This window comes from Macaca mulatta, chromosome 9, assembly GCF_049350105.2.
Source record: "Macaca mulatta isolate MMU2019108-1 chromosome 9, T2T-MMU8v2.0, whole genome shotgun sequence".
NCBI lineage: Eukaryota > Metazoa > Chordata > Mammalia > Primates > Cercopithecidae > Macaca > Macaca mulatta.
This window is the reverse complement of record NC_133414.1, coordinates 77955941-77981862: the sequence shown is the minus strand read 5'-3', so window position 1 is coordinate 77981862 and position 25922 is coordinate 77955941. Positions and strand designations below refer to the sequence as shown.

General features: G+C 54.0%; 1 protein-coding gene across 1 annotated transcript in view; it reads left to right on the top strand.

Annotated features, from left to right (window-relative positions):
* Window positions 1–25922, top strand: part of CDH23 (cadherin related 23) — a 422351-nt gene that overhangs the window by 238100 nt on the left and 158329 nt on the right. Inside the window, exons 13-14 of the mRNA XM_077946644.1 lie at window positions 13895–14044; window positions 14520–14678. Coding sequence (XP_077802770.1) covers window positions 13895–14044; window positions 14520–14678 — 309 coding nt within the window. The remainder of the gene's footprint in view (window positions 1–13894; window positions 14045–14519; window positions 14679–25922) is intronic.

Here is a 25922-nt window from a genome sequence, read left to right as displayed (position 1 = left end):
GATATACTCAGAGCTGTGCTTTAGGTTGATTAATCTGGACACATGGAGAGTGGGGGTGGTACCAGTGGGCAATGACAGAGAGCACCAGTGGGGGTGGGGACCTGGCGAGGGGTCAGGCCTGCTTAGATGTGGGGTCTGTAGGAAAGGCATGGGTTGAGATGAGGCTTCGGTTTAGAGTTCCAGCAATGGGAGTGACAGAAGCTCAAAAGGGCAGGCTGAGGGAGGGGCTAGATGGATAAAAAGATGGGAGCTGCCACCATCTGCCATCACCCTGCTGTGCAGCGGCCAGGCCATCCTGGTCCCATCTTTACCTCAGTATAGCTCCTCACCTGAACACCCTCCACCACCTTTGCATGCCCTCTCTTTCCCTCTGTTAGTCTGTCTTTGAATCTGATCCTCTCTCCCTGTCTCTCTGTCTCTCACCCTCCTTCCCACGTGTCTTAGTCCATTTTGTGTTGCTTATAACAGAATAACTGAAACTGAGTAACTTAAGAAACAAAATTTATTTCTTGCAGCTATGGAGGATGAAAAGTCCAAGGTCAGGGGGCTGCATCTGGTGAGGGCCCTCTTGCTGGTGCAGACTCTGCAGAGTCGCGGGGTGGTGCAGGGCATCTCGCACAGTGAGATTGCTGAGCATGCTCTGCGTAGCTCAGGTCTCTCTTCCTCTTATAAAGCCACGAGCCCCCCTCCCGGGATAATCCATTCATCCATTAACTCATTAATCCACTAATCCATGAACGGATTAGTCCATTCATGGGTGCAGAGCCCTCATGATCCAATCACCTCTTAAAGGCCCCACCTCTCAATACTGCCACATTGATGATTAAGTTTCAATGTGAATTTTGGGGGGAGACATTCAAACCCTAGCACCATCCTTCCTTCTCTGTGTCTGTCTCTATCTTCTGATTTTTTTTCTCACACTCACACATCCACAGCAGATAAACAAACACATGCAACTCATTCATTCATGCCTTTATCCCTTCGTCCATTCACCCGTAGCAACAATGTGGCCAATACACATACACACCCCACACCCCAAAGATAGGGAGTGTGTCAAGTAGGAAGGGCCCTTTGCAGGCCTGAGCAGCCCTGCCTGAGGGCAGCTGAGTGCCACACAGGACTGTCACCAGGGATGGTCACCCCTCTACCCGGAGCCCAGCACCCTGTCCCAGCCCAGAACCTATTCCTGAAGACATTTGTGATGTCTTTGTTCACTGGGAAGAGGACCCAAGGCTGGGCAGCTCCCTTGGAAGCGGACTAGAAAGGAGAGGGAGATGAAATTACCTGCTCCTTATTGACTCCCAGGGTTCCAGGACACCAAGTTCATGGCCTCCTGTGACGGTGGGACCCCTGATGTAGAAAGGCAGCCCAGAGAGGGCAAACAGTTTGCACGAGGTCACAAAGCAGGCCAATGCCAGGCCTCTCTCCTCCTCTCCTGTCCCCTCCACTCTTCTCAGCTCCCTCTCTGCCACCCAGACATGAAGGAAAGGTAGACTCACTGTTGGAGGAGAGGCGGTGGAATACAAAGCGGTGTGATTAGCAGCTGTGGCAGTGTACCCTCCTGATTTCCATAAGGCATTTAGATTTCTTGCCCGGCCACACATTTCTCTCTCTGTGGGAAAAGGGAAATCATTTTAGCATGGGAAATAGACAGAGCCAGGCAGCTGCTAAGTGGGAGAGCCAGTTCCCAGCTCTGCACCCTGGCCCTCCCTGCTCCCTGCCTGGAGGCCTCTAGAGGGCCTGGCCAGAAAGCAGAGGGCTGGAGACCCAGAAGGCTGGTGAGGCCAGCAGGTACTCCCTCTCTGCAGCCCTGCCCCTCAGGCCCTGTGATTCTTCCCAGAAGGGGCCCCAGAAGGAGAGGCAGGACAGTCCTGGGCTTGAGACAGACCTGGGTGCACACGTCCCTTTCCCCTGCATTTTGGACTCTTCTTCATGCATCTCTGAGAACACTTGCACCCCGCTTTAGCCTCCTGCCCCAACCCCAGCCAAAACTCGGGTGCAGAGTTTGCCAGTGGAATGTGGAAAGGGGTTGAGGCCAGGTAGAGCAATGAGGTTCACATTGGCAGATTCTGATCAGAATGGCAGACCTTGAAGTTGGAAACATGGCCACCGGGGCTGGCAGGCTTGCCCAGGGTTGCAAGACAGGGCCACAAGGAAGGGATTGCTGAGTTTTCCAAGTGGGGCAGGTGCCTTCCAAACAGAGCCCATGCTGGAGGGAGGGAGAAGAGGACATGGCCTGGCTCCCCTGGGATTGTGGGAGGCTGTGGGGTAGAGCATGGCGTCCTTGAGTTAAGAACTCAGGCCACGGCTGGGCGCGGTGGCTCAAGCCTGTAATCCCAGCACTTTGGGAGGCCGAGACCGGCGGATCACGAGGTCAGGAGATCGAGACCATCCTGGCTAACACGGTGAAACCCCGTCTCTACTAAAAAATACAAAAAACTAGCCGGGCGAGGCGGCGGGCACCTGTAGTCCCAGCTACTCGGGAGGCTGAGGCAGGAGAATGGCGTGAACCCGGGAGGCAGAGCTTGCAGTGAGCTGAGATCCGGCCACTGCACTCCAGCCTGGGCGACAGACCGAGACTCCGTCTCAAAAAAAAAAAAAAAAAAAAAAAAAAAAGGAACTCAGGCCACATAAATCCTCTGTGGTTTCCTCTGTCCTTTGCACATGAATTATCAGTCCAGGTGGCTGTAGCAGCAGCAGCTGCTCCATCTGCAGAACTGGAAAGGACCATGTGTCCCCCGATTTCCACATAAAGCTTGCCCTTTGGCCATACCCATGGGCACTATTGAGGGGAGCCTCGCTCTCCTGCCTAGCCCCTCTAAGGCCACTTTATTTCAGGGAGTACCCTCTGGGCTGACTGCTCTAGTCCCTAGAGGCCCAGGGCCTGGAATACAGAAGAGAAAGAGACAGCAAGGCTGAGCTATGAACCATGTGACATGGGCTTGGCTGGGTCCCGGGAGTTGAAAGTCTGTGCCCAGGAACAGGAGTGGGTACAGACAGGTGGTAAAGTGTAGCTAGGCTTTGGAACTATAAGATTCCCATAGTACACTGGGTCAGTGGGCTGCAAATTAGGAAAATATCATTCAAAAGCACCTGCCCCTCATTTGCCTTAATGCAAGTACCCAACGCACATTATAATTCTTTTCCCAGGAGAATGGAGGCTGGCTTCAGGGCCGATCAGAGGGAGTGGGGGGATGTCTGCACGTGCAGGTGAGGAGGACCTGCCTGCCTCATGCCTTCGTCTGTAGACAGATAATACACACATCTGTGGTGAAAATGATGGCGCTGTGGTATTCTTCCCCCAAAGTGCCAGCTGCCAATCGGATTGAATTAGATTTCACAAGGGTTTTTGCAATACATGGAATTCACCAGCAAATTACCCTTAAAGAGGGAAAATCAATCATTTGGAGCAGAGATAAGCTGAAGGCAAGGCAGCCTCGGATTGATCCCGTCTGTGCAGGCGTGTGTGGAATTCAGCAGATAACCTGCGGAGAGGAGGGAGGGGAGGCTGTCTGAGAGGGATGGGAAAGGGAGAGCGGCATGGCAAGACGGGGAAGGAGGCAGTTGGAGAGGGAGAGATTGGAAAGAGGAAGGTGAGAGGTCAAGAAGGGGAGGAAAGAGAAAGAAGAGGGATAGAAGAAGGAAAGGAAGAGGAGAGAGAGAAGAGAGGCTGTCTTAGTCTGCACAGGCTGCTGTAACAAACCGCCGTTGACGGGTGGCTTGTAAACAACAAACTTATTTGTCTCGGTTCTGGAGGCTGGGAAGTGCAAGATCAAGGGCCCAGTAGATGTGGTGTCTGGTGAGGACCTGCTTCCTAGTTCACAGATGGCCATCTTCCCACTGTGTCCCCACATGGCTGGGGGGCAAGAGTTGCTCTGGGGTCCCTTTTATAAGGGCACTAATCCCTTTCATGAGGACTCTGCCCTCATGACCTAATCACCTCCCAAAGGCCCTGCCCTCCCTGGGGGTTAGTAGTTCAACATGAATTTTGGGGAGGGGGACACAAGCATTCCATCTCCAGCAGATGAGAAGAAATGAGGGTGAGATAAAGAGAGAAACAAGCAAAGCAGTCACAAGAGAAGGCAAGGAGAGAGGGGAGGAGAGAGAATCAGGGGAGCGGGAGAGACAGCTCAGGCTGGAGGCATGGAAAGCAGTTGGAAGAGCACAGTGGGCTGGGTGCAGTAGCTCACACCTGTAATCCCAGCACTTTGGGAAACTGAGGCAGGAGGATGGCTTGAGCCCAGGAGTTCAAGACCATCCTGGGCAACTTAGGGAGACCCTGTCTCTACAAAAATAAAAAACATCCACTGGGCATAGTGGTGCACACATGTGGTCCCAGCTACTTGGGAGGGTTGCTTGAGCCCAGCAGATTGAGGCTGCAGTGAGCAGTTTGTATCAACTGCACTCCAGCCTGGGTGATGGATTGAGACTCTGTCTCAAAGAAAAAAAAAGATCACCACATTAATGGGCATTAATGGGCCTTAGAGGATCACCCCATCCAAGCTTCCCATGTGGGAGATCGGAGGCCCATGGTGCTCAAGGGCCAAGCCACAGAGGAGCTTGGGGAGGGGACATAGGCGGGAGGATGAAAGCCTGAAATGAGGGCGACATCCTTCACCTTGATGCAGGCCCAAGAGGTACTCCACTCCCACAGTGGAGAAACGGAGGCCTGGAGCCATGGGTGGCGGGGCAGGCCTGGAGGGCAGAGGGGAAAGAGGCAGCAGGGCAGAGCCGGTGGAGCCACCCACCATGTGACATGGGCTTGTTGGGTGCAGGGGGTTGAGGTGGAGTCAGAAATGGAAACAGTGTCCTCTGCCAGGCTCCCTCCACTGCCCTCTGTATCCTGGCATCTCAGTGGGCAGAGAAACTTGGCATCCCCCTTAGTGTAGGGGTTGGAGGGAGAAGCAGCTGGCTTTGAGTTGAAGGCAGAAGGAGAGGGCTGCCTCCTGCTGAGGTCCACTTTGCCATATCTGATTGGGGTGAATTAAGTGAAAGCATGGACAAAGAAGGATAAAGAATACATATTCTATGGACTTTTATTTTCTGCTGCTCAATGGTATGGATCAGACCAACAGAAGGTACAGCCGAGGAAGGAAGGAGACCTGCAGCCCCACGCCCAGGGTGGGACTGGTGGGTCCCGTCACCCCTGCACACACCCAAGCCTTTGCCCTTCTCTGCCTCCTCCTCTCATTTCTGGCCATGGTTTAGAAATCAGCTCCTTCCCGGGGATGCCTCCTCTCCTACCCCCACTACTCCTAGAACAATAATAGTTCTCCTCTATTGAACACTTATTCCATCCCAGATGCTTAACCAAAATTTGGCAGCTCACCCACAGTAACCCTATCAAGTAGGCTGCATTCTTCCCATTTTACAGATGAGGAAATAGAGGCTCAAGGGTATAAAATCTTGTATGCAAAAATCACGCAGCTGTAAAAGGCAGTGCCTGAGCCTAGGCTCAACTCCAGATGTTGTGGCTTCCAAGGTTCTACACCCTGGAAGCTCAGGTCATGGGGCTCTTCCCTGGCAGACCTGAGTTCGGGACAGGGTTGGTTTCGGTGAGGGTGGCACTGACTCTGGGGGCCCCACGCTGCACTCCAGATTCCCAACCCCAATCCAGCTTAGGCTGAGGGTGTCACACCAGACCACCACCCAGAACTCCCCGGGTGCCTCGTGAGAGCCCTGGCCCTTTATCTTGCCCCAGCATCCCCCTAACCCCCGACCCCAAACATAAAGGTGGCCTTGGTCCTTGCTGTGGCTCCTGAGTCCACCCTGCCTTCACATGACCCTGGTCCTTCCTCTTCCGTGAAAAGGAATTAAGGTCTCCTCCAAGGGCACATTGTAGTTTACGGGGTTGGGTGACGGTCCCCTAGCATTTGAGGTACAAAGAAAAGAACATACAAGGTCCCTGCCATAGGGAATTTCCCGACTTAGTCAGGAAAACACAATTCACATGCTTATAAAACATGGGGGAGCAGAGAAATGATCCTGTTTTCATTCAATTCTGTGAGGTGTGCTTACCCTCCCCACTTCACAGATGAGGACATTGAGGCTTCAGGAGAGGAAGTGAGTTGTCTAAAGTCACACAGCTAGGAAGTGACCCAGCCTGTTCCTCAACATTGAACTGTGCTGTCTTAACACTGCATCATGCCACTGGGTCCCTAACCCAGGGGCCACCCTGACTGATGGCAGAGAGAGACAAACATCCTGGAGAGGCAAGCTGGTGTAAGCAATAGCAGGGCAGTGCCTCAGGATGGGGAGGGCCAGGCAAGAGCCAGAGAGACAAAGGAGGCATCTGCAGGCCTCATGTGCAGGAGGAAGCCTGGAGGCCGGCTCAGGCCTTCCTCTCTTTGGGGGCCCAGGCCACCTGCAGAGGGATGTGCCAGTGCTGCGAGCCCTCAGGTGATGACCAAGGAAAGCCATGCTCAGAAGTCAGGCTACCCAGCCCAACGGCAGGGGCCAGCCTGAAATCTGCCCCTCCGAGCCAGGGAAAGGCCTCCGTGCAGGTGGTTAAGTAGCAGAAATATCATCCCTGACCCTCCCTCCCAGGGGAGTATTTGACGAGCTGATGTCTGTTGAGGGCGCAACATGTAAACTCAACAAACAGCTGGACAACCACACTGGCTCAGCACACGGAGCCGGGTCCCCTGGGACAGACTCAGGTCGGCCGGCTCTGGGAGCCGTAGAGAGACCTGGAGGGAGCATTGGCTCCTCTGACCCTTCTCGAAGCTATCCCCCACCTCCAAGAGTGGGAGGCAGGGAGGGCAAGGCCTAGAGAAGTTGGGGGGCAGCGCTCCTGGCAGCCGCTGATAAGGCGCTGCCCTCGTGTGGGTAGAAAGGCTGCAGCCTCAGGAGCAAAGTGCAGGAGCCACATGGAGAGGAACCGGCAGGGAGCCAGGAGAGATTTCATGTGTCCTTCCCCTCCCAAGAAAGAAATAAAGCTAAGCTGTCGCCTCGGCCTCCCCGCGGGCAGCTGCCAGCTCCCCAGCCTGTGGTGGCTCAGCTCCCGGACCCGCAGTGGGCGCTATCAGCCTTCTCATCACCTCTCTCAGCTGGAGGATAATTTAATCCACAGGCTCCTCTCCACACACACTAGGGCTCCTTTTGATGTTTTTCTTTATCTCCCTTCCAACAAAATCGCCCCTTTGCAGCTCCAAGAGCCCCTCCAGTGTCCTCCACACCTCCACCCCATGAAGGCAGTACCCTAGCCCCCTGTGGGACAAGGGCATGGAGAAGGCCTAGCAGGAGCAGGGAGGTGGGTATGCCCTCCTCTAGTCTGGGCTTCGTGCCCTGACCTGAGCTGAGGTGCTTGTGGGCGTCCTTCTGCCACGTGTGGCACAGGGAGGGGTTCACTATGCCAGCTCCTGGCATCGCACTTGGAGCAGTGTTCTGTAGTGGGAGGGCCAGGAGAGCTGGGTGGTTAAGAGCTCTGACTGCGAGGGGCGGTTGGGGCAAACTTGAGTTCCAAGCCTTCCTTGGCTGCTGTGTGGCTGGAACACTTACCTTTTCTGGCCCCAGTTTCTTTCTCCAAGAAAAGGAGTGGACTGACGCTGTCTATGAGCCATTGTGTGGATTCTGGTTAAGGTGTGTGACGCCTCTATGGTAGCTGGGCTTTGCAAATGGAAGCTGTTGTCATAAACGGCTCAGAAGCACAGGACTGCGATCAGTACGGGTTTTGCATCAGCTTAGCAAACTGGAATATCTCTCTCACACACACCCATCCTGAGGGCTCACAGTCACAAATCCAGACCAAGCAGGCATTGGCCAGCTGGTAAAGTTCTGGAAGGAACAGGCTGAGCATTTTAGAGGACTTGGTCAGTAGGTGATCCTGAGGGTCTCAGGACATGTGTCCTGACCACTGCAGTGTCTGGCCTGAGTGAGATTTTCCAGCCTGTGGCAGCAGATCAAGGAGAAGGGAGCAAGTCTCATTTATTGAGACCCCAAGAATTCTCCTAAAGGGGTCAGGAAGCTTTCCCGAGGGCTTGTCCCCTCTGGGTGCTCCTGCCTCACCAGGTAGTTAACCAGAAGCTACACTGAGCTCACACCATCTTCCAGGCATCTTTAAGCTCAGACATCACTGAGCTCACACCATCTTTTCAGTCCCTCACTGTTGACCTCAGCCTGCACACGATTGGTGCCGCCTCAGCCGACACATGGTTCTTCCTAAGCCTTCTCTGCTCATCCACCGTACCTTACAGGCCAGTTCTCTTCAGTTCGGTCTTGCTTCTTCCCAGCATCACTCTATCACAATGGTTCTCAGACATTAGTGAGCATCAGAATGCCTGAGGGGCTTGTTAAAACAGTGCTGGGCCTGGTCTGGGTGCGGTGGCTCCTGCCTGTAATCCCAGCACTTTGGGAGGCTGAGGCGGGCAGATCACGAGGTCAGGAATTCGACACCAGCCTGACCAACATGGTGAAACCCTGTCTCTACTAAAAATACAAAAATTACCCGGGCGTGGTGGCACGCGCCTGTAATCCCAGCTACTCAGGAGACTGAGGCAGGAGAATAGCTTGGACTGAGACCCAGGAGGCGGAGGTTGCAGTGAGCCGAGATCACGCCACTGCACTCCAGCCTGGGCGACCGAGCAAGACTCTGTCTGAAAAAAAAAAAGAAAGAAAGAAAGAAAGAGAGACAGAGGGAAGGAAGGAAGGAGAGAGGGAGGGAGGGAGGGAGGGAGGGAGGGAGGGAAGGAAGGAAGGAAGGAAGGAAGGAAGGAAGGAAGGAAGGAAGGAAGGAAGGAAGGAAGGAAGGAAGGAAGGAAGGAAAAGAAAAGAAACAAAAGAAAAGAAAACGGTGCTGGGCCCAATCCCCAGAGTTTCTGACTTAGAAGATCTGGGCATGGCCCCAATTTTGTATTTCTAACAAGCTCCAGGTGATGCTGATGCTGTGGTCCGTCCCAGGACCACACTTGGAGAACCACTGTTTTACCCTTGTAGTTCTCATCCTTGGATACACTTTGGAATGAATAATTGGAGAGCTTTACAGAATGCAGATGGCTGTGCTTCCACCCCCTCCCCCAATCTGGTCTCCATGGTCTAGGGTGCAGCATAGGCAGGGGGTATTTTAAAGCTCCCCAGGTAATTTTGATATGTGGCCGGTGGAGAACTACCCCTCTATGCCTCTCCAACTGCTCACCTCTTTCTCAACTCCTATAGGTGCCTCAGAGCTACTCTCCCTGCCCCAGTGATGTCTTCCCAACCCTGGCTGCGCAATGTGGTTCCCTGGGGAGCGTCGGAAAAATGTAGCTTTTCCCAGCCCCCAGAGATGATGACACACTGGCTCTGGGCATCTGCATTTCTTTTCAGAACTCCACTGGTGATTCTAATGTGCATCTAGGGTGAGGAGGGCAGCACCAGTATGACCTGCATGTGGCTGCAAGGTCACCTCCCTCTCACCTGCTGCAGAGCTTAGAGTGGCTCCTTCTTGCTCATGGAAATCATGCCATCCTCGGGTGGGCATCTGCCTGGGACTCCAAGCTTCTTGACATAGACTCTCTGCAAATAATAAGTCACTGATGATTCTTCTCCACACTCCATGCCTTTACTTAGGACAGTGCTCCTCAAAGGGTGGCTTCAGATCAGCATCAGCATCGCCTGGAACCTGGTTAGAAATGCAAAGTCACAGGCCCCAACCCAGGCCTACAGAATCAGGAATTCCCGGGGGAGGAAGGAGAATGGGAGAGCAATCTGCAGGTGATTCTGAGACTTGTAAAGATCAAGAACTCTGTGTTTAAAGCTACTTTCTCCACCCGGAATCCCTTTTCTGCCAGTCCAAAAGAGTCCAAAAATAATACCTTCCCACCAGACACAGTGCCTCATGCCTGTAATCCCAGCACTTTGGGAGGCCAAGGTGGGCGGATCATTTGAGGTCAGGAGTTTGAGACCAGCCTGGCCAACAGGTGAAACCCCGTCTCTACCAAAGAAACAATATATATGTATATACACACACAAAAATTAGCCGGGCATTGTGGCATGCACCTGTAGTCTCAGCTACTCAGGAGGTTGAGGTGTGAGAATCACTTGAACCTGGGAAGTGGAGGTTGCAGTGAACCGAGATCGCACCACTGCACTCCGGCCTGGGCAACAGAGCAAGATTCCATCTAAATAATAATAGTAATAATAATACCTTCCTTCGTTCCTAACAACAGCTCAGAACTCCCCTTCTTGGGGCAACCTCCCCTGCTTGTCCTCCCCTTAGACTGGGCCCTGGAGTGCTCAGATGGTACATTTCACTTTGCTCTGGTAACTAACATTGCTGACTGCATGGCCAGTACATTTCACACTGTAGACTCAGCCGCCACTGGGGAATGCCCGCATCAGACCTGAGCTCTACTTCCTTGGCTGGGACAGCAGCGTGGGGTTGTGGGAAGGTCCACTGGCCCAGGAGCTGGCCCAGCCTCTTTGCCTCTTTTTCTCTTTTTCTTTTTTCTTTTCTTTTTTTTTTTCTTCTTCTTCTTCTTTTTTTTTTTTTTTTTTGAGATGAAGTCTCACTCTGTCGCCCAGGCTGGAGTGCAATGGCATGATCTCAGCTCACTCCAACCTCCACCTCCTGGGTTCAAGCGATTCTCCTGTCTCAGCCTCCCAAGTAACTGGGATTACAGGCGTGTGCCACCATGCCTGGCTAATTTTTTTGTATTTTTGTAGAGATGGGGTTTCACCATGTTGGCCAGGCTGGTCTTGAACTCCTGATCTCAAGTCATCCACCCACCTCCGCTTCCCAACATGCTGGGATTACAGGTGTGGGCCACCACGCCCGGCCTGGGCCCAGCTTCTTATCCCCCACTCTGCCACCAGCTCCCTATGCAACCATGGGCTGCTCAGTCAACCTCTGTGAACTCAATTCCACTGGAGGGGCCCATGGGAGGAGCAGCAGTAACACACAAGGAAGAGCTGCTGGAGCCCAGTCACTTCCTGAGCACCCACTGTGTGTCATGGTCTGCTGGGGAATCTTCACCGCCTGAGGCATGGTCTACAGCCTCAAGGGGCTGCCGACATTCCAGAATATTCACAGAGGGAACTGTAACCCAGTGATGCAAGTGCTCTGCAGCCATTAAGGAAAACGAAGCAAATACTTGGTACTTACGAAGTGTTTAGAATAGTGCCTGACCAAGAGTAGGTGCTATGTTATTAGCGTCCTCATTCGCATCATCATCTATATGCACAGTTATGGACCAATCACCAAGATGTAGTTCTAAGTGAAAATATTGAACACAGAGCAATGTGCATAGCATGCTGTTAGTGTCACAGCAGGGTGGCATGTACCCATAATGCTCATATAGGCATGGATTTCCTGGGGAAAGAGACCCAGGAATGGGGTGTGGTGGCTGCCCTGGGAAGTTCATCGGTACCTGGGCTTGCGGGGAATGGGAGAGGCATGTGTGCCTCTTACACTTTTAATATCTGGAAAATTTGCCATGCCTCTGCTCATCATGTCTCTGACATTTTTTATGTTAGGAAAATCAAAACATGGCAGTGTTTGGGGCTGTTTCCTGCAGGGATTTTATCCAGGCTCCGGGGATGTAGGATATAGGGATGGCCCCTCCCATCCCAGCCTACACTGAGGCCTTCTGGATGAGAGTGGGCAGAGATCAGGGAGATAGGAGCCCTTGCCCCCTCCTCTCACCTCATCACCCTTCGTGCCCTTGAGCCTCTTCCTTCTGGGTCCCACGCTTGTCCCTCTTCTCTACTCCCCAGCACACGCGTGTGCACACTCACACAATACGCCTCCTCCAGACCCCAGAAGCTATAGCCCATCAGAGGCCGGGGACAGTCGCTCCTCTAGGGTGTGGTCCCGGGGTCCCTCCCCTCCCATGACCCAGGGTCTCACCGCCTTTTCTCTCTGGTTTCTTCCTCCTCTCCATACCTCTCCGGCTCCCTCTGTCTGTCTCCATATCCTTTGACTGACCGACTCCCACTGACAGAATTTGGTAAGTGAGCCTCGGAAGGGCAGGGGTTGGGCTTGGGGAGGGCTCATGGTGGGCACAGTGGGGAGGGGGCTTTGAAAAGGGCACGGCTCCGCCCTCCCCCACCCTCTCAGGCCCCCAGCTCTTGTGGTTGAGGGATCGAAGGTTCAGGGGAAGGAGAGGAGTTGGTGTCACCTGTTCAAAGCTGTCACACCCTGCTGGCTTCAGCTATTAGTGCCCCTTCGGGCATTTAATTGGTCCCTTCCATCTGACGGGACGCATTCCACAACAGGGAGCGCTGCAACCTCCACAGCTCGACAGGCCCAGAGGAGCCTTGCCCCCACATCCCCTGGGGAGCCGCTTTGGGCTGAGGTCCTGGAGCCCCGCGGCTTGCCTGGACCCCAGAATTGGCAAGAGAGGGTTCAGGGAGCTCAGCTTCCACCTCTCCATCCAAACCTCTGTGCCAGGAACAGGGCACAGGCCTGTCTCCAGCCTCTTAGAAAAGTCTAAATGCAGCAAGGGCATTTGCCGGTTTGCTAAAATGGGAAAAACCCAGGAGACTGATGGGTAAACATTAGCATGCATTCACTCCACAAGTGCATTTGAGCATCTCGGGGGCAGCCCCAGGGGACCATGAATCTTGTGAACTCTCAGGCTTCACTGGGCGTATCATTTCCTGATCATTCCCCCTCTGCCCTGAGCGGGATGGGAACCAGCCTTTCAGGGAATATCCCCTTGGACCATGGAGAGTCTTTGGGGCCAGGGTGACCTGGCAGCCCCCTCTCACCAGGAACAGGTTTCCGAGAGGAGTCCCACAACGTCCCCTAAGCAACCAAGAAGTGAGGGTAGGCTTCCCTTGCCAGCCACTGGTTCAAGAGAAAAGGACCCATGTGCAGATGTGCTGAGTTGGCCACTGGGCTAGGGGTGGGCTATGCATAAGCCAGAGCTTCTGCCTCTGGACTGACAGCCAAGGTCAATGACCTACTAGGCACCTACAAGAGGGGTCAGGAGGAGGCTCTTACACATCACAGGCTACCTGCCCAGTTGGAGGGGAGTTTGGGGATGCAGGTGATCCCCTTGCCCCAGTGCAGGCATGAAGAGGAAGTAGAATCACTTTGTGAGCAGGCCAGACCTCAGGGGAGTCAGTAAGCTGAATCTCCCGCCTTCAGCCATGTGTCCTCCTGCTGACCTGGAGACTTCAGTCACGTCACATGCTTTGAGTGAGGAGAGTCAGGTGGCATCTGAGGGGCTCTGTGAGCCACAGCCCTGGTTAGAATAATCAGAAACACCTGAACTTGAGTGAGGCACCCACATCCCTGAAACGACGGGCTTGGACCTCCAGGACACGGGAGAACATGTGATAGGGGTAGCCACCCTGGGCTCAGCCTGGGATCCAGGGCCCCCCTGCAACTGGCCACAGTGTGGGGTCCCTGGCAGTTCACGTTGCCACTCAGTCTCTGGGTTATTCCCATTTCACATGTCAGCAAACCAGTGTTCTCCCTGATGGACACGTTCCAGAGGAGGAGGGGAAGAACAGCATCTGCGTCCCTTGTGTCCTCTCCTGCCCTAGCCTGTTGTGGCCGCTTAACCGCTTCTCTTCCCTCCACTCCCCTCGAATCCTCTCTCCTCCTCCTTCTTCTTTCTCGCTGCTCGGTGTGCAGCTGGCCGGTCCCTCCGCAGCTGGGGTCACTGGGGCAGAGAAAGGGAGCAGGAGATGGAAAGTGAACCAAACCACCTGGAGGGGACACTGTGGGCATCCGACAGCACAAGGAAGGCAAAGAGAGCCAGAGGAGGTTTCCAGAGGGCCTAGACATGGGCAGGTCATAGAGTCTCGGAACTGCGCTGGGAAAGCCCTGCTCTGTCCCAGCACCTCATCCACCGCCCCAACCACAGCAGCTCCGGGCTCACTCTCCAGGGGCCTCTGCTTCTCCATCTGGGTCTGGCCTTCGGCCACTGTGCCCTTCCTGATGGCTTCTTCTGCACTCTTGACGCAGGGCCTGAACAGCATGTTTGAGGTGTATCTGGTGGGGAACAACTCCCACCACTTCATCATCTCCCCGACCTCCGTCCAAGGGAAGGCGGACATTCGTATTCGGGTGGCCATCCCACTGGACTACGAGACCGTGGACCGCTACGACTTTGATGTAAGGCCACACTCACTGGCATTTTGGAGTAGGGTGGGGGTGGATTTCAGGGGAGGCAAGGGTAAGGTAGAAGATTGCCTTAGATCCCACCTTCCACTGCTGCCCATCTTCCCTTGGATCTGACTCAGACAAGCCCTCCAAGAGATGGCAGGGGCTGGGCTGAGCCTCCCTTTTCCAAGAAGGACAAGGATATGTCCAGGAATTAAGTGGAATTTTACCAGACTCCCATCAGGAGCTTCTGTAGCCCATATCCTGCCAGATCAGCCCCTGCTAGCTCCTCCTGCCCTAGCAGAATCAGCGGCCATCCCTAGAGCAATGACAGATGGGTTCGCAGTAGCACACAGCTGGGATGGGCAGAGACTCTAACAGGTGATCTGGGCTGGGGCCGGCAAAGGCATGGATAGGACTTATAGGGACAAGGGCTCTGGGAGGGGACATGTGGGAGCTTACCTGGGCCCCTGTTCTGCACACCCAGCTCTTTGCCAATGAGAGTGTGCCTGACCATGTGGGCTATGCCAAGGTGAAGATCACTCTCATCAATGAAAATGACAACCGGCCCATCTTCAGCCAGCCACTGTACAACATCAGCCTGTACGAGAACGTCACCGTGGGGACCTCTGTGCTGACAGTCTTGGTGAGTCCCCGCTCTCCCACAGGGCTACTGAGCTCTCCGGGGCCGACTGCGGTAAGGCATCCAGAGGGATTTTGTCCAAGGGACCTGGGCAATCAGGGAAGGAGGCGCCCCCAAATCCCTGAGCTGTGTTTGTTGGCGTATTAAATAAAGTTTCTGGACTCTTCAGGGTGGGGCTCCCTTGGTCTAGGCGGCGATATGGAAAATGAGCCAACCTGGGGGGAGACGAGACTGGACTGAGGACACTGATTTTCTATCTTTCCCCAAGAGAGACTCAGTGAGGGTGGGCCAGGAGCCCTGGAAGCCCCCTCCAGTGGGTGGGAAGGTGCCGGCCATCTCTGAGAAGGGCGACCCTCTCCATGTGAGCATAGGCACCAGAGAGGGACGGGCTCCAGGGGGATGCCTGGGCATCCCTAGCTGCCCATGGCTGGACTTGTCCTTTGACAAGGGGCCCTCCCAGTGTCATCTGTATCTGTCAGTACTCTTGTTTGCAAGGGACAGAAACCCTTAAGTAGTTCAAGCAAAAAAGGATCGGCTCACGTAACTCAAAAGTACAAGTGATTTCAGGCCAGGCGCGGTGGCTCACGCTTGTAATGCCAGCACTTTGGGAAGCCAAGGTGGGCGGATTACTTGAGGTCAGGAGTTTGAGACCAGCCTGGCCAACAAGACAAAACCCCCCGTCTCTACTAAAAATACAAAAATTAGCCAGGTGTGGTGGCCTGTGCCTGTAGTCCCAGCTACTAGGGAGGCTGAGGCAGGAGAATCGCTTGAACCCAGGAGGTGGAGGTTGCAGTGAGTCGAGATTGCATCACTGCACTCCAGACTGGGCGACATAGCAAGACTCTGTCTCAAAAATAAAAATAAAAAATAAAAGAAAAAGTGTAAGTGATTTCAGGCGTGGCTGCATCCAGGCACTCAGTTGAGCAGGGCTCGGTCTTCAACACTAGGTTCTGCTTTTTTGTATTGGCAAAGAGGGGCACCAGCACATCTAGGCTGACTTCTTACCAATTTATCAACCCTAGTGGGAAAAATTCTTGTGCAGTAATTCCAGCAGATTCTCATCGGCCCAGTTGGTTGGGCCATCCTGGAACCAATCGTGATTCTGGTATGCGGGGGAGGGATCACACTCCCCCTAGTGGACCCAGGGGTTGGGGTCAGCCCCGCCTGAATCACACTGGCTGAGAATGGGGGAGGGGCTTCTATTCTAAGACAAGGGATTGAATGCTAAGCAGATCCAAGTGGTAGATGTGTGCCACACAAGCTCAGAGTCTTGCCCATAGTCGGTGCTCAATAGATGTCATGGAGTTTAACTCACTGCTTTCTCCTCCCTGCACACCTGGGGCCCCCAGAGTCCTTGCTTCCATTTCTTGCTCCTTCCCCACTCCAAGCAGAGACACTGCCTGTGATACCAAGACCCCGCTCTGAAGTGTGTTTACTCTACAGACAGATGGTGTGAAACTGCACTGAGCCCCCAGGCCCTTCCCATCTGACAGTTATTAATATTTCAAACAGATGTTTAGCTAGTCAGGCTGTCAGACGAAAACAATAATTCTGCAGCAGCTGTTTCCTCCAACCCCCGCGTCTCTAGCTCATGATTCCTCCAGCTTTCACGAAGGTACTCCCTACGATAAATCACCAGGTGCTTGAGGCCCCCTGGACCCTCCTCCAGCCTCTCAGTGCCCAGCCAGAGAGCAAGTGCCAGAGGCTCTGGCCTTCTGGACCCAAAGTGTGTGTCTTTACCTACCACCCACCTTCGAAGGACTGGGTAAAGGGCAGCCAACAGCCTGTGCCTTAGAGGCCTCAGGGAGTGGAGGGGAGGCTCTGTGCCCTGCAGCTCTGGGACCATGCGGCAAAGAATTCTAGTGTCAGATCCAGGCTCAGTGGGTGTCAGGGGATTCCTCCCTGGCGTTCTTGCTTGGGACAGAGTTTCCTCACTTTGTAGTCCCAAGTTCCCATGGTCCTTGGAAAGGGATGGGGAAAACCTATGGAGCAGGGAGGAGATATGAAGTGTGAGAAGGGGCATCCCTCAGTCGGTGGTGCCAAGGACAGCTGTGTCAGGCCTAGTCCAGTTTGGGGCTGGCACTGGGGAGCAGGCTTTGGTGAATGTGAGCCGAGCCCCTCATGCCAGGTTTTTATCTAGAACTGGGGCAGCTGCTGGGCCTGAGCTCAGCCTCCTCTGTGAGTCGCTTGGAACGAGCAGATCCGGCCAGCCTCCCTGGGTTCCTGGCTTCCTTCATCCAAGCCTCACCCACCACCTTCTCAAGCTCCCAGCCCCAGGGTTTATGAAACCATGAAGGGTGAGGGCCCATTCCATCAGGTAACAGCTCTCACAGCGGGACTGTATGCCTAAAGGAGTTCAGGCCCTGCAGGGGGACAGTGGGGACCCCACGTGCTGGCCTATCCATGCCACTCTTAGTGCCTTCATTTTCTCATCTGCAAAATGGGCCCCAGAGCTAGTAGTGACTAAACTGGAATTCTGTTCCTGTAAAGGGGATATAAAAGCATCCTGGGTGACCCACCCAACCCCCTTCCTCTCCCAGTCTCCCCGAGGTATTTCCTGGCCACAACCTCCACACTGCCCTGCCCTGCTCTTGGCCTCCCTCACCCGGCAGCTCTCTGCTCAGACCCGGGTCAGCCCAATCTCTCCACTCCTCTGCTATAAGAGGGGCTGAAGTTATGGCTGCCTGCTCAGGGACTGTGAAATTCCTTCCCCCTGACCTTTTCTGGGATGTCATTAAAATGTTTCATGGGCAGTTGTGTCAGGAAAAAAATTATGAAGAAAAGGAAATGTTTTAATTTGCACTGAAGGCAGGAGCAGAGCGTCCCCAGCCCCCATCCTGGCGTGGCCCTGCTTCAGTGACTAGTCACCTGTCCTGGGGGAAGGTGGTCATTTAACATGACTTGAGGAAGCTGGAATAGGAAGGGCTGTCACCACCAGCCTAGGTGTCCTGGCAGGGGTAGAAGGGCCAGACTTCCTCACCTCCCAGCTCCCTGGACCTTACGGCCCCCAGTTACAGCAAAATGAGCTTCCACTGGTTGCAGGAAAAGAGTGGGGACACCCCCACGCACACAGTCTGTGCTGGCAGAACCCACACGTACAAAAAGCCCACCTTCTGTATGTATACAGGTATTTTGCATATCTGGAATACTGTATTTGCCATCTGAATTTGGTTGAAAAAAATGTTGCGTGTAAATGAACCCACACAGTTCAAACACGTGCTGTTCAAGGGCCAACTGTATCTCTAACCTGTTAAGTAGGTGCTGTTACTCTCACTTTACAGATGAGGAAACAGATGAGGCTCGGGGAGTTAAGTAACTTGCTCAGGGCCCCAGGGCTAGTAAGTGACTAAACTGGATTCACACAGCGACTCCATTTCCCAAGCCACAGGCTCTTAACCACGAGGCCGCCCATCCAGAAGGTTCTATGTGGGACCACCGAGCCTAGCCCTTTCAGCAACCTTCAGAGCTGAGGGTAAAGAGAGGAGCTGGAAAGTGCTGTCTGCGGTACCCGCGGGGACAGGTCCCAGGGTCGCTCTAGGCAGTGTGTTCTTCCGTGACACTCAAGACTTTTAGGGCCTGTGGCACCACCAGGTGAATTTTCACATCTCTGAGCCCTAAGCTGCTCCGGGGACAGAGCTGTGTGTGTTTTCATTGATGGAGAAACCGCTTCAGAGATACTCGAGCACTTTGCTCAGGGAAGCAGGAATACCAAGGCAGCCCAGAGCCGTCTCCATTAGGAAAGGCTCCCTGGAAGGAGGGAGGGTTCAGGATGAATGTGCTCTGAAGGGTGATCACACAGAGGAAGGATGTGCAGGGATGCATGTGTGTATATGTGGGCAGGCATGTGAGGTATGCTTGTGGGATGTGTATGGGGGTGTGTGTAGGCAGGCATGTTTTTTGTGCCTGTGCATGTACATGTGTTCGCTGCTGTGTATACTCAGGGGTATGTGTATGTAATATACACGTGTGTGTGCATGTGTGCCTGTGCACATGCATGTTACAACTACATGCATTTGGGTATGTGCGCACACTATATGCATACATATGTGCACACGTGTGTGTACATGTATGTGCCTGTGCTGATGCATGGATGATGCTGGTGGCTCCCCATACTCTAGGTTGTGTGGTTTGTTCTCTCTCATATCGCAGGCTGCTCTGTGATTCACACCTTCCAGTCCTGCCTCCTGAGCTGGCAATAGAAGTCAGATGAGAAGACCAGGGAGTGTCTTATCCTGGGACCCTGCTAGGCTTGGGGCAGCCCTGCAGCCTGGCCAGTGTCTGGGGCCTGGCAGGGTTTGTGAGTACTACTGGGCAGTACAAGAGGTGCAAGAGTAATCTAATCATTTATTCATTCACTCATTCAATAAATGTTTGTTGAATACCTGCTATGTGCTAGGCACATGGCCCTGAGGACACATGGTGATGTGAGTCTTATAAAGTTCACAGTCGGCCGGGCGCGGTGGCTCACACCTGTAATCCCTGCACTTTGGGAGGCCGAGGCAGGCAGATCACGAGGTCAGGAGATCGAGACCATCCTGGCTAACATGGTGAAACTCTGTCTCTACTAAAAATACAAAAAAAAAAAAAAAAAAAAAAATTAGCCTGGTGTGGTGGCTGGCGCCTGTAGTCCCAGCTACTCGGGAGGCTGAGGCAGGAGAATGGCATGAACCTGGGAGGCGGAGCTTGTAGTGAGCCAAGATTGCACCACTGCACTCCAGCCTGGGTGACAGAGTGAGACTCTGTCTCAAAAATAAATAAATAAACAAATATAATAAAGTTTACAGTCTTACAGGAAAGCTGGACTAAGTACAAAATGAATCTTTACATTAAGTATTACTTGCTGTGATGGAGAGATCAGGGAGCTACGAGAACCTCCAACAGGGTACCTGACCTTGCCTGGGGTCCAGGAAGGCTTCCCTAAGGAAGTGGCATTTGAGTAAGCATTAACTGGTGAAGGCAGATAGGGAATAACATTGGAGAAAAGAGGCTGGGAACAGTGGCTCATGCCTGGAATCCCAACACTTTGGGAGACCAAGGCAAGTGGATCACTTGTGCCTAGGAGTTCAAGACCAGCCTGGGCAACATGGCAAAACCCCAACTCTGCACAAAAAGAAAAAAAAAAAAAATTAGCCAGGTATGGTGGCATACACCTTTAGTTCCAGCTACTGTGGAGGCTTAGTTGAGAGGATCACCTGAGCCCAGGAGGTTGAGACTTCAGTGAGTCATGATCCACTGCACTCCAGTGAGCCATGATCCACTGCACTACAGCCTGGACAACAGAGTGAGACCCTATCTCAAAAACAAAACAAGAAAACCCTGGAGGAGAGAACAGCATGTGCAAAGGCCCTGTGGCTGGAGTGCAGTGAGGGGCGTGTGTGATGTGCAGGGAAGTGGGGTCCTGCTCCTTTGAAGCACAAGAGGCTTGGCTATTTCTCTTCTTCCCAGATTGATACTCCCCGCCGTGTGCCCATTGGGATGCTGTTCTGATAGTGGGAAAGGCCTATATCCAACTGTCCACACCCCTTTGCCTGTTCCATCCTTGTGACGGTGGCAGGTGTTTGGGAAACAGCTGGCAGAGGTTGTACCTAGGATGTGCGAGGAGCCAGCCTGGCCTCCTGCAGCATGGGGCATATGTCCCTATATTTATTAGCTCCATGTCCTCTGGGCAGCGGAAGAGCTGAAGTGTGCTGAGGAAGGGTGGCAGCGCCCCTGAGCTCCAAGGCCTTCTCTCCCTCCTGCAGGGGGTGGGGCATGGCAGAAATGGGCAGAAGATGGACTTCAGACAAGACAAGCTTCTTCCCCAGTTGGAGGAAGCCAAGAAAGAAGGAGAGGCCCTGAAGAGTCCTGACTGGGCAGGTGTGGGGCCCCAGGACCAGCTTGTGGTTTGTTGAGCCGGTGGCTAGAGCTCCACCTCTCAGCTCCAGACAGACAGGACTGGCTGGAGGTGGCCAAAAGGCCTCCTCCTCTCTCATCTCTCTGCCCCCTCTTCCCAGCCCATCCTTGGGAGACTGGCAGCATCTTGGGCAGGGCCACAAGCCATCCAGGGAGTCCCTGCAATCCTGTCTTACTGTGAACTGGTCACTTCTTCTCTGGGACTTGGCTTTCTTCCTATGAAACGGGAAAGTAGTACCTGCCCAGCCCACAGTGCTGGACTGTCGGGAGACCCAGTGCAGTGATGTGGTGTAAATAGGTAAGTCTTACAGATGGCAGGAGTGGGTATTTTCATCATTGGCCTTCAGGGTCTCACCTGGCTGCCCACCACCCCTTCGGCCTGTGGACAAGCCCAGCTCTGCCGCAGTGGACCCTGGACGAGACACTGGGCCTCAGTTTCCTCTTCTGTGAGCTGTGGGAGACAACCTGTTAGGTGCCTACCTTGGAGGATTTTTGTGAGAGTCAAATGAAATGATTCATGAAGACACAGCACAGAGGCTGGCTAGGAACACACACTGGAAATGTCAGCAAGTCATGCCTGGCCTCCTGGCTGAGCCTCCAGGGAACCTGGGCCCTGGGCAGGGACACCACTCTCGGAACTGTGGCCCTGCCTCAGGCAGCCAGGTGACCTTGGCTAGTCACTGAACCTCTGGGTCCCAGTAAGATGACTGGGCCAGGGGCTGGTTCAGGCCCTTCTGGGTTGGTAAGGCTTTAATTCCAATTTGCACTGTCCAAAGAGAAAGAGGAGCCATTCTTGCTGTTTAGTTTCATGCCCAGCAACATGAACGAGCCACCCACCCTGCAAGGGTCCCCACCCACCCACTGTCCTCTAGAGCCTGTCTCCTGCCCTACCCCTCCTCTCTCAGCTCCCATCAGGAAGTCTCAGGAAGATTCCCAAAGACGTCACTTCCCACTGCCAGAGCTAACTGGCGTTTCCTCCTGGTCCAGGCCAGCCTCCCTCCCCTGCCACATCAGCAGACAGCCCTGCTGCATCAATGTCAGCCCCATTGCTATTTGTCCCCATCTCTCCTTCCCCTCCCACCCACAGCATTGACCCCACAAGGAAAAGGTGGGTGTGATGTCATTGCCCTGGGCTGGCCCTGGTGAAGGCAAGCTTCAATCCTGGAGGACTTCAAATGCAGCAGGCCTGTTCCACTAGCTGTAAGGCTGCAGGGCCTCTCCCCCTGCTCTGTGACTGCCAGGACACCCCCAGCCTTCAGGCTCAGAGATCACCCCTGTCCCTCCGTGCTGCTGAATCCAAGAAGTCTAACATGGGCCCCACTCAAGGTGCTGGAAACCTAATGACCCAGCCAGATGATCCAGGAAGCCAGTTCACTGCCTGTCTTAGTCTTGGTGCTCCCTGGGGCAAACCCCAGCTCCTCCCTGGTCCCTTGGCCCCCAGCAGAAGGACATGTAGCTCTGCAACATCTGTGGAAGCCTCTCAGCTGTATCTACTACTGCAGGAGGGAACCTTGCTATAGGAGCAAGGCTTTGGAACCAGAGACCCAGCTTCAAATTCTGGCTCTGCTGCCTGCTGTCTCTGTGGCCCTGGGCAGGTGCTTAGCTGTGTCCTGACCCTCAGTCTCCAGAGTGTGCTGTGGAGAGAATAACAATAATATTTATCCCACAGTGAAAAGAGATGGGGCATTTAAAGCATTTTGTGTATTAGAAGGCACTGGGTAAATGGCAGGTGTGATTGCTAGAACAGTTACTGTTACTCTTATCCAGCTTGAAGGTTTGTTCTGTCTTATCTGGGAGTCAGTGGAGCTTCAGAGAGCATTGTTATTTAAGCTTAGCTCTCTCAGTTCCTAGATTTTCTGCCTTTGGCTGTGACTTCCTGGACTCTGGGTCCTCTCAGTTGGCGCGTTGGTTGAGTTTTTGTCTGTGCCCAACCCTGGGAAGCCAACACATAGACTCTAGCCTCAAGGGCCAGAACACGGAGAAAGGTTAAACAAGCTTGCAGGTGAGAACCAAGACTCTTCGGAGGGAGGCAGAGAATACATGCTACCAGGTGTGCTACCTGTGCAGTGGTCTGGGGACGTGGACTCAGAAGGGCCCCAAACTTGGTTGAATGCTCTGCTGTCACCATCTTGAAATTCTGATAATTTCTGAACAGCGGGCCCTGCGTGCTCGTGTTGCCCTGGGCCCTGCAGCTTACGTGGCTTGCCCTGGCACAGGAGTTCATCATCCTCTGCCCAAATAAACTCAGTGCCTCTCCATGGTTTTCATCCATCCCTACATTCAGTTAACAGTCAGCAAAGGCTAAAGTGCTGGGGCCTTCTGTTCCCACAGAGCTTGCTTCTGTTCTTATTGCTGCGTAAGGAACCACCCAAACTTGGTGGCATAAAGCAACAGTCGTTTTTAATACAAATGGCTCATGGATTTGGTGGGTCAGGAATACAGAAAAGGTGCGGCAGGGAGGCTTTCTCTTTCCTTGGGATCTGAGGTGACTTGACCAGCTGGAGTCTGGAAACAGAGGGCCTGGAGGATCCATTCTGACGGTGTTCTCACCCTGCCATGCCTGTGCTCTTGGCTCATTCGGCTGAAGGGTGAGTGCAGCTGGACTGTGGCCCGAGCACCTACATGTGGCCTCCCCACGTGTCCCGGCATCTCCCAGCATGGGAGTTCTGAGCAGGCGCACCCCAGGGGAGGCCTCTGGGGGAGGAGTGTCCCAAGAGAGCCAGACAGAAGCTGCGTGGCCTTTTTTGACCCAGCCTCTAAGTCACACTGCATCATTTCTGCTGAATTCTGTTGATTTTTAAGTCACCAGCCTCTAAGTCACACTGCATCATTTCTGCTGAATTCTGTTGATTTTTAAGTCACCAGCCTCTAAGTCACACTGCATCATTTCTGCTGAATTCTGTTGATTTTTAAGTCACCAGGGCAAGTCCAGATCCAAGGGGAGAGGACAGATCTCCCCAGCTGTCAATGGGAAGAATGTCCCAGAATTTACACAAATGTAAATGTCACAGAGTCACTCAGAGATCACTTTTCCATACCACTTCTGAGCGGGCACGCATGAGCACAGTGCCGTGATTCCACAGTTTCCCTCGCCTCCTCCTGGAGGGTGCAGAAGGAAGCAGGAGAGCAGAAGGGAAGCCTGCAAATCCCATTTCCAGCCTTGGACAAGCTCTCAGTGACTGGGAAAGGAAAAGACAGTGATCCCTGCTACCCCAGGCACTCCCTGGCCAGTGGAGTTCAAGCCTTCTAGACCTGGGTTGGCAATCAAGGCCTCTGCAACCTGGCCCTGAGCTGCTCTCCAACCCTTGCCCCCATACCCTTCACACCCTTCTCTCCTGCCCACCCAGATCCTCCACACCCCTGCAACCCTCAGCATTTTCTTGCCACGGCGTTTTTGCTTGCTACTTGCCTGCCTCTCCCTCCTTCCTATTTGAGATGATCAAAACCTACTGACCCTAAGGGCCAGTCCCCTTGGCAGCATTAAAAAGCCCTCTCTTCCTGGTAACTGGCATGTGTCCCCTCTCTGGAATTCCTCTGCCTCTTCTCTGGGGCCCCAGCATGCTGTGTGTCTTGCTGTCTGCGGCTGTTCCCACCCCTGTACAAGGGCTCTCTGGCAGCTGTTCCTTCTTCCCCACGCCACTGAAAACCTTCCCCAGGCAGGTTCTCTCTATCTCGGGGGCCCCACCCCTGGTGTGTGCAACACAAAGTAAGCTGGACTCCTACTTTGGTGTCTGGGGTGGTCTGGGGTATCTAGGGCAGCTGCTGGAGGAAGGGATATGGGCAGGAGAAGGTTAACAGAGGCCTCATGAGGATACATGAAGCACAGAGAGGGTACACTATATATACAAAACCACCCAGGCCGTTGGCAACCGAGATGTTTGTCCAAGCCTGAAGCCTCATGATCCCACATTTCACTCTCTGTGCCATGCTCCTCCAACATCCCCTCAGGTGACAAGCATGTCACCGAGAAGACTGCCGGCCAGAGAACCCCAAGGCCTGGCTTCCAGGCCACTGACTTGCCGTGTAACCCTGTCCCATTCTCTCCCCTCTCCAGACCTTAATCTCCTGCTGAGTCCAAGGAGAAGATGGGCTGGAGGCCTTCTGAATGCGCTTCATAGGTCAAGCATCTCTGGGGATGCAGACCCCAGCCCAGGGACCCAGGCCAAGGGTAGGGAGGTGTAATGGCCACCAGCTTCGAGGATCCCCTGGGCCTCCTAGTCCTAATCAGGGCATACAAGTCCAAGGTCAAGACTGAAATCTGCCCTGCCTTTCAGTCTGGCCCTGTAGACAGGTGGGTGGGAGCTGACCCTGCTTCCCTGGCTGCTGCTGGTCAGAGCCAGGTGCCCTGGGCCTTCCTGGCCCTCTGGGAGCCCCTGCGTCTCCTTGGATTGTCTGCTGTCCTCCTTCCCCTCCCAGAGCAGAACTATGCACTCTCTGGGACAAAGGGTGCCCTCCAGATGCAAATCCAGTGACTATTTAAGCCTGGAATGACAGTGGTGAGCCAGACAAGTTCCCTGTCTGTTCCAGGGGCAGGAGGCAGATGATGAACAAGGAAAGTCGGAGCCGGTGGGGTGGGGATGAGCGGTGTGGGGAAATACGACTGGGCAGGGGCAGGGGCAGGGGCAGGGAGTGGCAGGGCTGGGGTTGCTACTGCATTGTTATATCAAGTGGTGCAGGAGGACAGGCTTCTCCTGGAAAGCGAGATGAAACAACCTGGAAGGAAGCCAGCAGGGATCCAGGTTGAAAATCCAGGAAAGAGTAACCCAGGTGAGGGATGCAGGTGAAAGGCTCTGAGCAAGAGCCTGGCTGGTGGATGTGCAGAGAGCAGGAGGGGCATAGAGGCCGGGAGGTGATGAGGCCCGGGAGCCCCTCGTGGGTAGCAAGTCTAGGAGAGCCCTGAGGATGGGTCTCCTCGCTGCTCCTCAGTAGAGAATAGGCCTGGGGTAGGGGATGGATGGGGATCGGGGTGGAAGCTGGAGACCCGCCCTGAGGCTACTGCAAGAAGCCAGGGAGGGATGAGGCTCCAACCTGCAGGTGGGGACAGTGGAAGTCCAGATCCCTCCTGCTGCTCCACCCTCCTCTCCCCACCCTTGCTGGAGTTGCTTCACTCTTCTCCTTCCCAGGCCAGCAAGGTGCATGCGTCTCCATCTCCGCCTGACTGACTGCACCGTCCCGAATATCAAGTGGAAAGGACTGCAAGTAGGCCCAAGGCGGGTTGGGGTCCTGCCTTAGCTTCCTGCCTGCAGGTTGGCCTTGAGCCGGTGACTGAAGGGCTCTGGGTTTCCATTTTCTCCTCCATAAAATGGGAAGAGTAATTCCTATCTCAGCAATGCTGTGAAATAATGTATGGCCAGG